Raw genomic sequence first — 18,189 nt, 5'->3', positions numbered from 1 at the left:
ATGCCAGAAACAGCCTGGAGTGAAAATGAAACAGTTTCACTGCTTCAGCTAATTAGGAGTTATGAAGAATTTGAAGGTATTGACAATTACCTTCAATGTTACAATTAAAATGAAGATTTGGAAGATGCAAATATTGAAAGCATTGTACGAAGGCAGTCCATTATCTGCACAAGATGTCTGCACTGATTCTGTTCATTTACAGTCAATCAAAAGAACTTGGCAGTGAATTTCTTTACGATGACTATTAGGAACTTATACACAATTTGATAGTACTATAGTAGTATTGATCGTGTTCTATTTGTTCTGTATTTCTGATTTGATCAGCTGCTTAATTGGACCAAAATGTGCTGGTCCCAATGTGTTCCAGTTAACTGGAATCTACTGTACTTAACATAAATGATAAAACAATCGTTAATAACAAATAACACAATTGGCAAGTTGGTAAACTTCAGCCCAATTGGTCTGGGCCAACCAAGATTCCCATTAAAGCATTTCCCCAAGTTTGGCCCACATCCCTCAAAACCTGTCCAAGTATCAATGTTCCTCTGGCAGTTCATTCCATATACTGGTCGTATGAGCAGCTGGTGCATATCACAAGTCCTGGTTATGTGACCATTGATGCCAGGATTACAATCTCTGATAATGGCTGGGGTCACCCATCTCGTAAAGGCAGTGGCAAACCATGTCTGTAGAAAAGTTTGTCAAGAACAGTCATGGTCATAGAAAGACCGTGATCACTCACGTCATACGAAATGGCACAGAATGATGACTAGGTATGGAGAAGAAAAGGCATGAAGTTCTTATTAACTCCGTAAGTAAGAACTATTTTGCTCTTAGTAGGTCTCAATGTTATAGAGTCAAAGAGTGCTACTACATAAAAATGGGTCTTTCCATGTACCTATCCAAACTCCCACTGGCAGTGGAAATGATGGATGTGGGTTCACCTGCAAATGTTACAGTTAAACCCACATCCACCACTTCCACTGGCAGCTCTTTCCACATTTGTACCACCCACTGAGTGAAGAAGTTCCCCCTCAGGTTCCTCTTAAATATTTTACCTTGCACCCTTAACCTATTACCGCTAGTTCTAGTCTCACCCAACCTAGTGGGAAAAGCCTGTATTTACCCTGTCTATACCTTTCATAATTTTGTTTATGTGAAAACATGTAATCTAATTGATGGTTTTACAACACAGGGATTGCCCGGCCCTAGGGGAGAGACAGGAACAGCGGGGATAAGAGGCCCTCAGGGCCCACCAGGACCTCTGGTAAGTTCTGTATTTGTTTGTTCGATGGTGATTTATGAGAGGAGTGGCACAGACCTCTAACCTAATGGTTCACACACTTCCATTAGTCAGCAGGAAGCTGCGCAAGGGCTCGTCAGAATGCCTCTTCTTCATTGCATTCTGAATTGGAATCAAGTTTATCAGCACTCACATGGCATGGAATGCGTCTTTTTTTTGCGGCAGCAGTACAGTGCAATGGCTTAGACTTTTGCACAGTACTGTTGTAATTTTATGTACTGCACTGTAATGCAGCCACAAAGTAAAAACTTGTTTCATGACATATGTGAGTGATGATAAACCTGATTCTGATATGGGTCTCTGTTGTGGACTGAGAGAGGGAAGAGGGCAGAGAGGGGGGGGGATCATGATTAGGAAAAGGGAAAGAGAGAAGGGAGGGAGCAGGAAGCACCAAAGAGACATTCTGTAATGATAAATAAACCAATTGATGCCGCCTTTTTGAGGCATTGACTTTTGTAAAGATCCTCGATAGTGGGAAGGTTAGTGCCATTGATGGAGCTGGCCGAGCTTCCAACCTTTTACCAGTCCCGTGCAGTGGCCCCTTCGTACCAGATGGTGATGCAATGAGACAGAATGCTGTCTGTGGCACATCTGCAGATATGAGCTGGAGTCTTTTGTGACATATCAAATCTCCTCAAACTCCTAATGAAGTATAGCTGCTGGCGTGCCTTCTTTGTAATTGCATCAATATGCTGTGCCCAGGATAGATCCTCAGAGATGTTTACAACCAGGGATTTGAAGCTGATCCCACTTTCTCCTGCACAAGGACTTGTGTTTTTCCCTTGACTTCCCCTTCCTGAAGTCCACAATCAATTGCTTGGTCTTGCTGACTCCAGTTACAAAGTTGTTGTTGCGACCCCACTGAACCAGCTGAACTTCCTCGTTCCTGTACACCTCCTTGTCAACATCTGGGATTCTGCCAACAACAGAGTTGTCGTCAGAGAGTTTATAGACAGTGTTTGCACTCTGCCTGGTCACGCAGTCATGAGTGTAGAGAGGGTAGAGCAGCAGTCTAATCACACATCCTTGAATGAAGAGGACACTTTGAGCAGTGACCTTCGCCAGAGGACAGGAACAGCTTCAGGTGTGGTGATATGTAAAATGGAGTGTTCCACCAGGCACAAGCAAATCTGCAGACGCTGGAAATCCAGAACAACACACACAAAATGCTGGAGGAACTTAGCAGGCCAGGCAGCATCCATGTGTAACCCCCCGGGTCGCCTCAGGCTCGCTCAGCTCATTCTCGTCTAGGGGGAGCAGCCTTCGGCCCCGCCAAACTGGGTAATCAGCTGGTGTGGATGCTGTGTGATGTCCCCACCTCGCCCAAAAACAAACAGGACACCATATGTGATTAAATGAGTACAATTTATAAAGGTTACTATAACTAAGTGATTAATAACGATACAGAATATATAAAAAAAATAAAGAAAAGGCGCCAAACTTATCAAAGTCCAAACCACTTCGTGCACAACCATTGGAGCTCAATTACTGAAGTCTTCTGGCCACCATTCGATCCCCTCCGAACTCCTCGACTCGCAGCTTAGGACCACCCGAAGTGGTCAACCAAGCACATCTAGCTTCGTCTCCTCTCCTCGGGGTACCTCCTGGACTTGGACCTCCGCTTGGGGTCCGTTCCTCGCCCAGCTTACAGCATCGCGTCCTCTCTCTCTCAACCCCTCGCACCGATCTCCCCAAAAGCCCGCCAACAATAGCTTACAGACTCAGAAGAAAGAACAACATTAATCCCAATTGGTTTACAAAGGAATACAATTCTCGTTATCAGTAAATTTTAACCCAAACAAGCTTCCAGCACTCTCTCGCAACAAAGAAGCATTCCTACTTTTAACAAAACAAAGAAGCCATTTTGATTACATACACAGTATCAAAGAAAAAGAAGAAATCCCCTTTACATATGGAAAGGAGTAAACAGTTGATGTTTTGGGCCGAGACTGTTCTTCAGGAATTTCTCCAGCATTTTGTGTGTCTCCAACCAGAAATGTCTTCCCTGGTACAAGAAAATTAGCTCTGTGATATCATACTTTCAGGAAAGGAAAGGGAAATTAATTTTAAATATGTGTAATTTTATTCTTCCTTAATCACAATCTTTTTTTTAAAACCTATATAGGGCAAACCAGGGGATGATGGAAAACCTGGACTTCCTGGAAAGAATGTAAGTATCTTTATACTGCTACCTTTTGGCCTAGACAACCCACTGATACCAGCCTCCTGCAGCATAACAGAAGCAGTATTGAGATCCAGGACCTGGCTCTTTAAGGGTCCTGAGGTAAAAATATGAGACCTCTATCTTTGCTTGGCCAGCAGAGAAACTAATTCAAGCCCAGTGACAAAGGACAGGAGATCACAAGGAGAACTTGGGGTTTCAGGACAATGTGGTAGCCACCACATTACTGCGCCATGCCTACAAGTAATACTAAAGCTACAAATAACAACAGAAAATGCAGAGGGGGTAATAATAAACGACAGTGAAGATTCACACCATGAATATTCATTGGACTACATCAGATGTAAGGGAAGTAGATTTAAGTCAACTGATGAAAGGATTGGAGTAGAGTTGAAGAGAAACTTTTTCACTCTTTCTCTCTTAGTTGCCCAAACCCTCTCACTTAAGGTGCAAAGTATAGTATTACTCTGCTTTTTTCACAGGGAGAAGATGGAACTCCAGGAGAAGATGGAAGGAAGGTAAGTCTTAGAAGGGAGAAAGGCCTGAATTTTCTCTCTTGGTCAGGAAAAGGGGATGAAATATTTATGCATCCATCCACCTGCCCCAGTAAAGACCTTGTCTGTTCCTAAAAATGACCAGAGCTTATGTTAATTATCCTTTGCCTGAACAGAGCAAAGATATCACTGAGGGTCTTGCTGGATACCTATGGAAATGGCTCATTTCAAAATCATTGAGGTGATGTTGAAAGGAATGATAGCTTGGACAAGATAGGATTTGGATGGAAGAGCTTCAAAGTTCCTCTGAGGAAACAGGAGGAAAATGTTATTGAGTTAGAACTTACCTCTGTACTGGAGAAGAGATTTGCAAGGATGCTGCCTGGACAAGAAGCCTGAGTTATAGGGAGAGATTGGCTGGATCTGGATTGGGCCCAGATACAAGATAAGAGGGAAGAGAAGAGAGATTTAAAAGGGACCTGAGAGTTAACTTTATACAGAGGGTAGTGAGTATTGGGAATGAGCTGCCAGAAGACGTTGTCCAGGCAGTTACAATTGCAATATTTATTTCATTTTTTCTTATTTAGAGATGCAGCGCAGTAACAGACCCAATGAGCCCACTCCACCCAATTGCACCCATGTGACCAATTACCCTACTAACCTGTACGTCATTAGAATGTGGCAGGAAACCAGAGCACCTGAAGGAAACCCACAGGCCAAAAAGGCTTGTGGGATGGTAAGGGAGAGGAAGGGTTGGATGGCTATGGGCTGAATATGAACAACAGAGACAAGCAGGAAAGATGCTGTGGTCAGCATAGACTAGCTGGGCCGAAGGGCCTGTTTCCCTCCTGTATTACTGTCTAACTGTACCTGGCCATTCACCCAGGCAATGTTTGTGCAACTGAATTGATAAATAGGATGAATGTGGATGGGTGCAATGGTTGGCATGGGTGTGATGGGCTGAATGGCCTGCTCCTGTGCCCTAAGACTGTGGCAGTGGCCATCCAGCCCATTGAGGGTTGTGGCCCTTCCAACCACCCCATCACACCCCCACTCCGCACATTTCCCACTGTGGTCAGATTCAGGTTTCTTTATCACACGCACATTAAAACGTGCAGTGAAATACACCCAAGGATGTATTGGGGGCAGCCTGCAAATGTCGCCACAGATTCCTGCACCAGCTTAGCATGCCCACAATGTTCAGTAGAACACACAGAGTAGAACAAAAAAAAAACAATAGCAAAAGAAGCCCCTTTCCTGTTCTCACTCTCCCTCCCTCCCATCCACCCACGTTCATGGACAGTCCTCCAACCTCAGGGCAGATCTCCAGTCTCCAGGCTCCAGCTATTGAGCTTCCACTTCCAGACCTTTGATCAATTTTGGGCTTTGATCTTCAGTGTGATTCCAGTTCTAGCTAATGGCAGGACCCTGAAATCTAGGCTCAAAGTCCAGGCCTCTCGCCTCCTGCTCGTACAAGCATCTGATCCCAGGAACCACCTAACTGGGACAGCACAACACGCTTGGACGCTTCGTCACACATCCACGTTGCTGACCTTTGAGCACAGAGTGGAGGCCTAGTCTCCGAATTGTGTCAAAGAATCATGGAGTAACATAGTGTGGAAACAGGCCCTTCGGCCCGGTGCATCCATGGCAACCAAGATGCTCATCTAAGCTAGCTCCATTTTCCTCAAAACCTTTCCTAACAATCAAAGACATTTTGACTCACTCTAGCCTGTGGTAAGCTGTTGTGCTGTTAAATTTTGCTGAAGTCCCTTGGACAGTAAACCAATTACATTGTGCCCAGTCTATAAGGTCCCCTCCAGCAAGTCACCAGGCCTCTCAATAGCGTCTAACAAGCTCCCAGTTTCTCATTCTTGGAGGGGCATGGGGAGCAGTCAGATGGTAACATTGCTAACTCCAAGTTCTTCTCTAAGGTGCAGACCATCCTGACTTGCGTTATTGTCCAACCATTGTCACTGGTCCTAATTAGAATCAAGGTCAGAATCAGGTTTATTATCACCGACATATGTCGTGAAATTTGTTGTTTTGTAGAAGCAGTACAGTGCAATACATAATAATAGAAAAACAAGGTGAATTACAATAAGTGTATATATATATATTTAAAATAGTTAAATTAAATAAGTAGTGTAAAAATAGAAACAAACAAGTGGTGAGGCAGAATATGGGTTCAACGTCCATTCAGAATTTGGATGACAGAGAGGAAGAAGCTGTTCCTGAATCATTGAGTGTGTGTCTTCAGGCTCCTGTACTTCCTTCCTGATGGCTGCAATGAGAACCAGGGGTGATGGGGTCTTTCATGATGGATGCTGCCTTATTGAGGCATTGCCTCTTGAAGATGTGCTGGGGGAGGCTAGTGCCCATGATGAAGCTGCCTGAGTTTGCAACTTTCTGCAGCTTATTTCAATTCCATGCAGTGGCTCCTCCGTACAATAACTTGAATCCTAATTCTTAATCCCGGATAATTAGATACATTCCTAATCCTGGAACTCCAGCATGGTGGACTACCGTAGCACAGGCTTCAGTTATTTGAAAAGGCAGCTCAGCCCCTTCAGGGAAATGGGCGTGTCAATAAAGTGCTGGCTTTGCCTGTTACACGTAGCCTATTAAAAAATGGGTCCTTTTGTAAATGGGTGGGTATCTTGGTCAGCATGGACCAGATGGGCCAAAGGGCCTATATGACTTTTGCATAAAGGAAAACAGGTAGACGAGTTTTGACCTTACCTGGTGCCACAGCCCCAAAGCAGTACAGTACTGTAAATCTTTGATAACTCCATGTGGTCTCAAACGAATGGGGTGAAATTACTGCTCCCACCTCCCCAATATTATTGAAGGATTAAAAAGATTAGTTTAATTTGTCTCATGTACATTGAAATATCGAAACATGCAGTGAAATGTATCGTTTGAATTCACAACCAACACAGTTTGGATATGTGCTGGGGGCAGCCCACAAATGTCACCATGGTTTTGGCACCAACATGGCATGCCCACAACTCGCTAACCAGTACATCTTTGGAAGGTGGGAGGGAACTGCAGCACTCGGAGGGTACCCACGCAGAAAGCAATGGACTCCAATCACTGGCATGTTAGGTTAACCCATACACGACCATGCTCCCCCCCCCCCCGTCAGGTACGCAACCGAGAGCACACTGGCTTGCTATTCATCTACTCACTCTATTTGTTTCTTTTTTTAGGGTGAAAAAGGTGATCCAGGAGAAACTCCAAGAAACGTATGTATGCGTTACAGTAATCAGAATAAGCTGTTGCAAGGCCTAGATGATTTAAACTGTCTAAGGCTGGTGAACCTGTGGAATTTATTGCCACAGATGACTGTGGTGGCCAAGTCTCTGCATGTATTTAAAGCACAGATTGATAGATTAGTAAGGGTGTCAAAGGTGACGGGGAGAAGGCAAGTATTTATGTCTATATTAAATAGTTGAATTAAAAATAGTGCAAAAGCCGAAATAATATTAAGAGATAGTGAGGTAGTGTTTAGTGTCCATCAGAGATCTGATGGCTGAGGGGAGAAAGCTGTTCCTAAAACTCTGAGCAAGTGTCTTCAGGCTCCTGAACCTCCTTCCTGATGGTAGCAATGAGAAGAGGGCATGTCCTGGTGGTGAGGGGTCCTTCATGATGGATGCCACCTTTCTGAGACATGGTGGAGAGACTAGCGCCCATGATGGATCTGGCTGAGTTTACAACGTTCTGCAGCTTTTTTTTTGATTCTGTGCAGTGGCCCCTCCATAGCAGATTATGATGAAATCAGTCAGAATGTTCTCCACAGTATATCTGCAGAGATTTGCTGCAGTCTTTGGTGACATTCCAAATCTCCTGAAACTCCTAATGGAATATAGCTGCTGGTGCGACTTCCTTATAGTTGCATTGATATGTTGGGCCCTGGACGGATCTTTGGAGAGGTTGACGTCAAGCAGTACGTTCCAGGTATATGCATATGGACAGCGAGTATTTATAGACTAGTCAAGACATTATCAACAAATTGGGTCCCTAAAACTGTTTGATCCCGTATCCAATAAAAATTCCAGCCAACTCATAAAATAACCTGGAGAGAGAATGTTGAGCATGTCTCCTCCCCTTAAATTGTAGGATTCAACTTTTGTTGCCGGTTGACCAGACACCCGCTCCAGAGGAGGTTCATGGAATAATCCCGGGAATGAAAAGTTTAACGTATGAGGAGTGTTTGATGGCTCTGGGCCTGCGCTCGCAGTTTAGAAGACTGAGGGGGAGCTCTCAATGAAACCTACCAAAAACTTTGACAGAGTGGACATGGAGAGGACATCTCCTATAGTGGGGGAGTCGAGAACTAGAGAAAACAGACTCAGATTAGAGGGACGTCCCTTTAGAACAGAGGTGAGGAGGAATTTTTTTAGCTAGACGGCAATGAATCTGTGGAATTTATTGCCACAGATCGCTGTGGAGTCTAAGTAATTTGGTATATTTAAAGCGGGGGTTGATAGGTTCTTGTATAGCGGTTATGGGGAGAAGGCAGGAAAATGGGGTTGAGGAGGAAAACAAATCAGCCGTGACTGAATGGCCTTACTTTGTTTCTATGCACTGTGGTTTTGTGGATCAGACCTGTGACTTGTTGACTCTGCTGCTGAACCAGTGGGATAAGCATTGTATAGGTATCTGGAAAGAGCACAGATTGATCATAAATGTTTATTTATTTTTGACTTCATGTCATCCAGGGACGAGATGGAGTCAAAGGTGATCGTGGTGAACCTGGATTACCAGGATTTATTGGACCTCCAGGCTTGCCTGGTTTAGCTGGAATTCAAGGTCCACCTGGGCCGGTAGGTGGCATCTTATCTGTAAAATCTGTCCGCTTTAAGAAACAGGGAGAATCCTCTTCCAGCGTGTGACTCATACCTTTTCACTTGTTTAGAACATAGGACATTACAACATCGTACAGGCCCTTCAGCTCACAATGTTGTGCTGTCATATTAACTTACTCTAAGATCAATTTAACTCTTTGTTTCCACATAGTGCTCAAATTTTCTTTCAACCATGTGCCTATTGTCTACTAACATCCCTACCAACATGTTTCACACAACCTACCTCTGTTATTCCCCCCTATATTTCCCTCCAAACACCCTAAAATTATGCCCCCTTGTATTAGCCATTTTCAGCTTGGTAAAATGTCTTCGGATTTCCACTCTATATCATTCTTCTTCACTCCAAAGAGCAAAGCACTAGCTCGCTCAACCGTTCCTCATAAGACGTGTCCTCTAGTCCGGACAGCATCTTGGTAAATCTCCTCCAAAGTTTCCACATCTTTCCTATAATGAGGCAATCAGAACTGAACACAATACTCAAAGTGTGGTCTAACCAAGGGTTTATAGAGCTACAACGTTACCTTGTGGATCTTCAACTTAATCCCCCCCAACTATTGAAGGTCAACACAACATACACTTTCTTAACCACGCTGTGAACTTGTTGACAAGTTTTGGACACATTGTCTGTCCCTAATCGCCCATGAACCAAGATAACAGGTTAGCAACAGCCATGTTGGTGAGTGTGCAGTCACACGTGGACCACATTGGATGAAGGGGGCACATTTCTTTTTTCTGAAAGGCATTAGTGAGTTGGATCAATTTTTACAACAATGTGGTGGTTTAGTGCATGCATTGAACACAATATATAGAAATACACTGGTGCTAGAAAGTTTGTGAACCCTGTAGAATTTTCTTATTTCTGCATAAATATGACCTAAGATATGATCAGATCTTCATATAAATCAGAAAACTAGATAAGGAGAACTCAATTGAATAAAGAACACAAAAAACATTATATTTGTTCATTTATTAATTGTTAAAAATGGGCACTGCACACCAACACCAAAACCTCATTGCAACTGTGAAGCACGGTGGAAGGAACATCCTGGTTTGGGGCTGCTTTCCTGCATCAGGGCCCGGACAGCTGCAATTGGTGAGGGAACAGTGAATTCAAAACTGTATCAAGACATTTTACAGGAGAACATCAGGGTAGCAGTCTGTCACCTGAAGTTTAATAGAAGTCGGATAATGCAACAACATAATGATCGAAAGACAAGAGTAAATCAACAACAGAATGGTTTAAAAAGAAGAAGATTCACGTTTTGGAATAGCCAGGTCAAAGTCCTGACCTTAATCCTATAGAAATGCTGTGGAAGGACCTGAAGCAAGCAGTTCATGCAAGGAAGCCCACCAACATCCCAGAGCTGAAGCAGTTTTGTAAGGGGAAATGGCCTAAAATTCCTCCAAGCCGATGTGCAGGATGGTTCAACAGTTACCAGAAACATTTGTTTGAAGTTATTGCTGTACAAGGAGGAGTCACACCAGTTACTGAAAGCAAAGGTTCACATACTTTTTCCAACAAACACACGTGGTATCGGATCATTTTTCTGTATAAATAGATATAGTATAGTGTTTTGTGTTATTTTCCTAGTTTTATCTAGTTTTAGTATCTCTTCATCTAGTTTTAGGACTTGCGTGATGATCTGATCCCATTTTAGGTCATATTAATGCAGAAATATAGAAAATTCTGCAGGGTTCACAAACTTTCTAGCATTACTGTAGGAATCAATTATTCAATGCTCCTTTGTCATTAAATATGATCGGGGCTGACCTTTTGCCTCCGTTTATCTGATTGAATTTCTGCACACATTCCTGTATAGCTCATCTAATGTGTGAAGCAGAAGATTAATTTTTAGATGTACTGCTTTAAGATGGACTGGAAGAGTGCTTCTTCACTTGCTATACAGTTCAATTCTCTTAAGAGCTTCAAGTTCATAAAGCTTTAAAATTATTTAATTCATAATTGTCTTTGTAATTAAGATGTTTATTTGGGGCTTATTTTCCTTTCAGCTTCAAGGATTAGGTTTGAGATTAGTTTTATTTGTCACAAACACAAGAGGCACTGCAGATGCTGGAAAGCCAGAGCAACACACAGAAAGTGCTGGAGGAGATCAGTTGGCCCCAGAGCATGGTGACACTTGTGGGCTGCCCAGCATAATCCTCGCTGATTTGATTTGATGCAAAAGATGCACTTCACTGTATGTTTGGATGTACATGTGACAAATAACGCTAATCTTTAAATGGGACTAGCTTCAATCGGAATATTGGTTAGCATCTAACAGTTGGGCCGAAAGGTCTGTCAAGTATTGTATTATTCTATGTCCTAACACATTAACTCTCTTCTACTGTCTCCACAACTGCAGACTGAACTGTAACCAGGAGCTTAACTTGTTTTTTGTAACTTTGCAGGTCGTCTATGTCAAAGGACTTGATACAACGATACCAGGACCACAAGGACGCCCAGGAACACCGGTAAGAAACGTTGGTTACTTGAACCATCCTAATTCTGGTGAGGTGCTGGTACAAGAATGTCCTGTTCTCAAAGCATGGTGGCCCTAGAGAGATCTTAATGCAGCACAGGGCCGTGGATGAGGGGGTCAGTCCATTCTTCAGAGTTGTGTTTGTGCAGAGTAGAGGGAACTCCATCTTCAGGCACCCTGGCTCTGCACACTTCAATCATTTATTTTTAACTTCGAGGTACAGCACAAGCTGTTCCATCCCAGCGAGACCCATGTGACTAATCAACCGACTTTGGAATATGGGAGGAAACCAGAGCACCTGGAGGAAACCCATCCAGTCACAGGGAGAACGTACAAACTCCTTACAGACAGTGGCAGAATTGAACCTGGGTCACTGGCTCTGTAACAGCGTTCCACTAACAGCTACACTGCTGATTAACTAGATTCTGAAAACTCGCACTTTTTCCTCACTCACAATTTATTTACTTGTGACATGTGAACAGGAAGAACAACTTAGCCCCTGCCACCAAACTGTTCGAAAGTCTGAACAATTTTTATGCCGAGGTTGATCAGCTCGATACAGATATTGACCAACTGGTAACCTAGAGTATGTTCAAATTCATTATTTTTATGATCAATCACCAATCACATTACAATAGTATAGGTGTTAATAGCCAATAGAATCTACTCATTAAAGGCCAATAATACTTCAGAATTCGTTAAGTAACTGACCAATAGCAAGTGTCAGCCCAGAATCCTTTGTTTGTAATCTGCATCCCCAAATAGCACGCTGATGATCTTCAGAGGCCTCTCTGGCCTGAATTGAATGCACACTTACCTTGCTGCATCTGCCACAGTATCGTGCACCCCTAAAATTGAAGTTTATTGCCCTGCAGGGCGCACAAAAAAATTACCAGGTATCTTTCAAGGCTACGTCAAGAGACAGCATGAAGGAATTCAAAATTCAGCAGAAACTGTGGCTCCGATAGCCATGAAGCTCAGTGCCACTCGAGACAAAGCAGCCCACTTGACTGGCAATGCATGGACTCTGGAGAGGGTCCAAAGGAGGTTCATGGGCACGATTTCGACAATGAAAAGGTTAATGTATGAGGAGCATTTGATGGCTTTGGGCCTGTACTCGCTGGAGTTTAGAAGAACAAGGGGTGATCTCAATCAGACCTATGGAATATTGAAAGGCCTAGATCAGGGGTTCCCAACCTGGGGTCCAAGGATACATGGACGGTGGTAGGGATTCATGGCATAAAAAGAGATTGAGAACTCCAGGCCTAGATAGTGTGGATGGGGAGAAGATTATCAGTCTCGGACCAGAGGGCACCATCTCAGAATAGAAGGTCGTCCCTTTAGAATAAAGATAGAGAAGAATTTCTTTAGCCAGAGGGTGTGGTGAATCTGTGGAATTCATGGCTACAGACGGCCGTGGAGGCTAAGTCATTGGGCACATTTAAAGCAGAGGTTGGTAGGTTCTTAATTATTAAGGATGTCACAGGTTACGGGGAGAAGGCAGGACAATGGGGTTGAGAGGGATAATAAATCAGCCATGATGGAATGGTGGAGCACACACAATGGGCCGAATGGCCTAGTTCTGCTCCCATGTCTTGTGGTCTGAAAGGAATCCACTCATCATTCCCTCCACCAGCATACAGTGATTGTAGTGTGCATCAGCTAAAAAAAAACCCTTGCAGATACTGACCTGGCCTACTCCGACAGCACTCCCTAAATCCATAATCTTGACCATTGGGCAGGGTGAAGACAGCAGGTGGAATGAAATGCCACCACCCACAGTTTCTCCCAAGTCACACAAACACACCATCCCGGTTTGGAAAATTTTCACCCTTCCTTGTTGCTTGTGGGATTCTGGCCATTACTGTGGGAGCTCCTTCAGCAAAGAAAGATGGGATGGTACAATGAAATTGTATAAGACATTGTTGAGGTCTAACTTGGAGTATTGTGTGCAGTTTTGGTTCCCTACTTAGAGAAAATTTACAAGGATGTTGCCAGGTCTGGTGGACCTGAGTTAAAAGGAAAGATTGAATAGTTTAGGACATCATTCATTGGAATGTATAAGATTGAGAGGAGATTTTATAGAGGTATACAAAATTATGTGGAGTATACGAGGGGTGATTGATAAGTTCATGGCCTAATGTAGAAGGAGTCCATTTTAGAAAACCTAGCACATTTATTTTTCAACATAGTCCCCTCCTACATTTACACACTTAGTCCAGCGGTCGTGGAGCGTACGGATCTTGGACTGCCAAAAAGTGTCCACAGCAGGGGTGATTGATAAGTTCGTGGCCTAAGGTAAAAGGAGATGAGTTATACAGCTCTTGTTACATGCACATGCAGTTCAACTCTTTGAGTGATTATACAGAAAGTTTGAAGTTAATAACTCATCGGGGTGATTGAGAAGTTCGTGGTCTAAGGTAGAAGGAGATGAGTTATCATGAGGAAATCTGCAGATGCTGGAAATTCGAACAACACACACAAAATGCTGGTGGAACACAGCAGGCCAGGCAGCATCTATAGGAGAAGCACTGTCGATGTTTCAGGCCGAGACCCTTCGTCAGGACTAACCGAAAGGAAAGATAGTAAGAGATTTGAAAGTAGTGGGGGGAGGGGGAAATGCGAAATGATAGGAGAAGACCGGAGGGGGTGGGATGAAGCTAAGAGCTGGAAAGGTGTTTGGCGAAAGTGATACAGAGCTGGAGAAGGGAAAGGATCATGGGACGGGAGGCCTCGGGAGAAAGAAAGGAGGAGGGGGAAGCACCAGAGGGAGATGGAGAACAGGCAAACAACTAAATATGTCAGGGATGGGGTAAGAAGGGGAGGAGGGGCATTAATGGAAGTTAGAGAAGTCAATGTTCATGCCATCAGGTTGGAGGCTACCCAGCCGGTATGTAAGGTGTTCCTCCAACCTGAGTTTGGATTCATCTTGACAGTAGAGGAAGCCATGGATTGACATATCAGAATGGGAATGGGACGTGGAATTAAAATGTGTGGCCACTGGGAGATCCTGCTTTCTCTGGTGGACCGAGCGTAGGTGTTCAGCGAAATGATCTCCCAGTCTGCGTTGGGTCTCACCAATATATAAAAGGCCACACCGGGAGCACCGGACACGGTATACCACACCAGCCGACTCACAGGTGAAGTGTCGCCTCACCTGCAGGACTGTCTGGGGCCCTGAATGGTGGTGAGGGAGGAAGTGTAAGGGCAGGTGTAGCACTTGTTCCGTTTACAAGGATAAGTGCCAGGAGGGAGATCAGTGGGAAGGGATTGGGGGGGGGGGACGAGTGGACAAGGGAGTCGCGTAGGGAGCGATCCCTGCAAAAAGCAGAAAGGGGGGGAAGGAAAAGATGTGTTTGGTAGTGGGATCCCGTTGGAGGTGGCGGAAGTTACAGAGAATTATACGTTGGACCTGGAGGCTGGTGGGGTGGTAGGTGAGGACAAGGGGAACCCTATCCTGAGCGGGGTGGCGGGTGGATGGGGTGAGGGCAGATGTGCAGGAAATGGGAGAGATGCGTTTGAGAGCAGAGTTGATGGTGGAAGAAGGGAAGCCCCTTTGTTTAAAAAATGAAGACATCTCCTTCGTTCTGGAATGAAAAGCCTCATCCTGAGAGCAGATGCGGCGGAGACGGAGGAATTGTGAGAAGGGGATAGCCTTTTTGCAAGAGACAGGGTGGGAAGAGGAATAGTCCAGGTAGCTGTGAGAGTCTGTAGGCTTATAGTAGATATCAGTAGATAGGCAGTCTCCAGAGATGGAGACAGAAAGATCAAGAAAGGGGAGGAAGGCGTCAGAAATGGACCAGGTAAATTTGAGGGCAGGGTGAAAGCTGGAGGCAAAGTTAATGAAGTCGATGAGCTCAGCATGTGTGCAAGAGGCAGCGCCAATGCAGTGAAGGAAAAGAGGGGGATGGATACCCGTGTAGACTTGGAACATGGACTGTTCCACAAAGCCAACAAAAAGACAGGCATAACTGGGACCCATACAGGTACCCATGGCTACACCTTTGGTTTGGAGGAAGTGGGAGGAGCCAAAGGAAAAATTATTGAGAGTAAGAACTAATTCCGTTAGACGGAGGAGAGTGGTGGTAGAGGGGAATTGGTTAGGTCTGGAATCCAAAAAAAAGCGAAGAGCTTCGGGACCATCTCGGTGGGGGATGGAGGTATATAGGGACTGGACGTCCATGGTGAAAATAAGGCGGTGGGAGCCAGGGAACTTAAAATCATTGAAAAAATTCAAAGCATGATAAGTGTCACGAACATAGGTGGGAAGAGATTGAACAAGAGGGGATAAGACGGTGTCAAGGTATGCAGAAATGAGTTCAGTGGGGCAGGAGCAAGCTGAGACAATAGGTCTACCTGGACAGGCAGGTTTGTGGATCTTGGGTAGGAGGTAGGAGATGAGTTATGCAGCTCTCATTACATGCACATGCAGGTCAACTCTTTGAGTGATTATGCAGAAAGTTTGAAGTTAATAACTCATCAGGGAGATTGATAAGTTCGTGGTCTAAGGTAGAAGTAGATGAATTATTAACTTCAAACTTCCTGCATAATCACTCAAAGAGTTGAACAGCATGTGATGTGATGAGAGCTGTATAATTCATTTCCTTCTACCTCAGGCCATGAACTTATCAATCACCCCTGCTGTGGACACTTTCTGGAGGTCCAAGATCCGTATGCTCCACGACCGCTGGACTAAGTGTGTAAATGTAGGAGGGGACTATGTTGAAAAATAAATGTGCTAGGTTTTCTAAAATTGACTCCTTCTACCTTAGGCCACAAACTTATTAATCACCCCTCGTAGATAGCGTAAATGCAAGAAGTCTTTTTTCCACTGAGGTTGGGTGGGACTATAACCAGAGGTCATGGGTTAAGGTTGAAAGGTGAGGAGTTTAAGGGGAACATAAGAGAAAACTTCTTCACTCAGTGCATCAGAAGAGTGTGGAATGAGCTCACAGCATGTGGTGCATGCAAGTGAAATTTCAACTTCGAAGCTAAGTTTGAATAGTTGCATCAATGGTAGGGGTATCAAGGACAATGGTCCAGGTACAGGACAATGGGAGAGTAGGAAGTTTAAATGGGTTTTGGCCTGGACTAAGTGGGCCAAAGAGCCTGTTTCTGTGCTGTACTTCTCTAATTCTCTGTCTCTCAAAGAACCACAAACTCTCAGGAAGAGAACACCCACCACCATCTTGTGAAATGTAGACAGTAATCGCAAGACTTGCCCTACCCGTATCCTGCAAATTAATGAATTCAAAAAAACTGTGCTTGAGAAAAGGAGTCAGATTTCATAATGAATAAACCTTATCCATTATTGTTAAACTATCTGTTATTGGTTTAATGCAGGTCCCAGTGACTGTTAACCCAGTAAGTAGAGAGATTTGTGTGTCTGAGTCCTTAAGTGTTAGTAATATAGTTCCTTTTACCTAGTATTGTCTGATGTAGCTAATAAGACTCAAGTCCTCTGTCAGAAACAATCCTTTTCCCTGGTGGAGGTTCATTCGTTCATTCAGTATGTGCTTTACTTTACTTCATTGTCACCAAACAATTGATACTAGAGCGTACAATCATCACAGTGATATTTGTTTCTGCGCTTTGCGCTCCCTGAAGTACAAATCAAAGTAAATATAATAAAAATTTAAATTATAAATCATAATTAGAAAATAGAAAAGGGAAAGTAAGGTAGTGCAGGTCAGGGTCTGTTCAGCAGTCTTATCACAGCTGGAAAGAAGCTGTGTCTTATGATGTGGACAATGTTGGTCTTGACCATGATTGTTCTTGGCATATTTTTCTACAGAAGCAGTTTGCCATTGCCTTCTTCTGGGCAGTGTCTTTACAAGAAAGATGACCCCAGTCATTATCAATACTCTTCAGAGATTGTCTGCCTGGTGTCAGTGGTCACATAACCAGGGCTTGTGATATGCACCAGCTGCTCATACGACCATCAACCACCTGCTCTCATATGACCCTGATCAGGTGCTAAAGCTGCCCAAGGGTGACTTGCAGGCCAGCGGAGGGAAGGAGCGCCTTACACCTCCCTTGGTAGAGATGTGTTAATATGTGCGTTAACTTAAGGTCCTAGCGTCTCGATCTCTCCCCAAGTGTTGTCCCATGTCTGTGTGTAAATTCATCCTTGTGCCGTTGCCTGTCTGTTTGTCCCATGTTGGGAATGTATACCGGATGTAGTTGTGCACGGCGCTGTGTGATTGGCATTGCCTGAGATGTCAGGCATGGTGCAAATGGAACAGTGAGTGGGAGAAATTGTGGGGTCACTGACGAACCTTTGCTCCCCAAGAGGCTGCAGCAATTAAATGCATCAGCTTTCTCTGCTCTGCGATACCTACAAGGTTCATTTAGCAAGTACACTAATTTCACGTGGCTAAGTTTGCAGATAATACAAAGAAAGATGAACGGGGAGGCAGTGTTGAGGAAGCGGGGCGTTTGCAGAAGGACTGACAGATTAGGAGAAGGGAAAAAGAAACGGCAAATGGAACATGGTGTAGGGAGGTGTAAGTTATGCATTTTGGTAGAAGGGTTAAAGGCGTAGAGTATTTTCTAAACAGGAGAAAATTCAGAAATCAGAGGTGCAAAGGGATTAAGGAGCCACTGTGCAGGAGTTCTAAAGGTTAATTTGCAGGTTGAGTTGATCGTAAGGAAGGTAAATGCGATGTTAGCATTCATTTTGAGAGGATTAGAATATAAAAGCAAGGATGTATAACTGAAGCTTTATAAAGCACTGGTCAGATCGTACTTAGAGTATTGTGAACAGTTCTGGGCTGCTGCTTATCTAAGATGTGCTGGCATTGGAGAGGGTCCAGAGGAGGTTCACAAGAATTGTCCCTGGAATGACAGGGTTAACATA

At 44.1% G+C, this 18,189-nt stretch overlaps 1 protein-coding gene across 1 annotated transcript in view; it reads left to right on the top strand.

The window, feature by feature from the left end:
* The window catches only part of col7a1 (collagen, type VII, alpha 1), a 325,194-nt gene that overhangs the window by 205,615 nt on the left and 101,390 nt on the right, over positions 1–18,189 (top strand). The window contains exons 68-74 of the mRNA XM_073072948.1: positions 1,196–1,267; positions 3,429–3,473; positions 3,968–4,003; positions 7,192–7,227; positions 8,704–8,808; positions 11,260–11,322; positions 16,674–16,694. Coding sequence (XP_072929049.1) covers positions 1,196–1,267; positions 3,429–3,473; positions 3,968–4,003; positions 7,192–7,227; positions 8,704–8,808; positions 11,260–11,322; positions 16,674–16,694 — 378 coding nt within the window. The remainder of the gene's footprint in view (positions 1–1,195; positions 1,268–3,428; positions 3,474–3,967; positions 4,004–7,191; positions 7,228–8,703; positions 8,809–11,259; positions 11,323–16,673; positions 16,695–18,189) is intronic.

Source organism: Hemitrygon akajei, chromosome 19, assembly GCF_048418815.1.
Source record: "Hemitrygon akajei chromosome 19, sHemAka1.3, whole genome shotgun sequence".
NCBI lineage: Eukaryota > Metazoa > Chordata > Chondrichthyes > Myliobatiformes > Dasyatidae > Hemitrygon > Hemitrygon akajei.
This window is presented reverse-complemented; position numbering and strand designations above follow the sequence as displayed.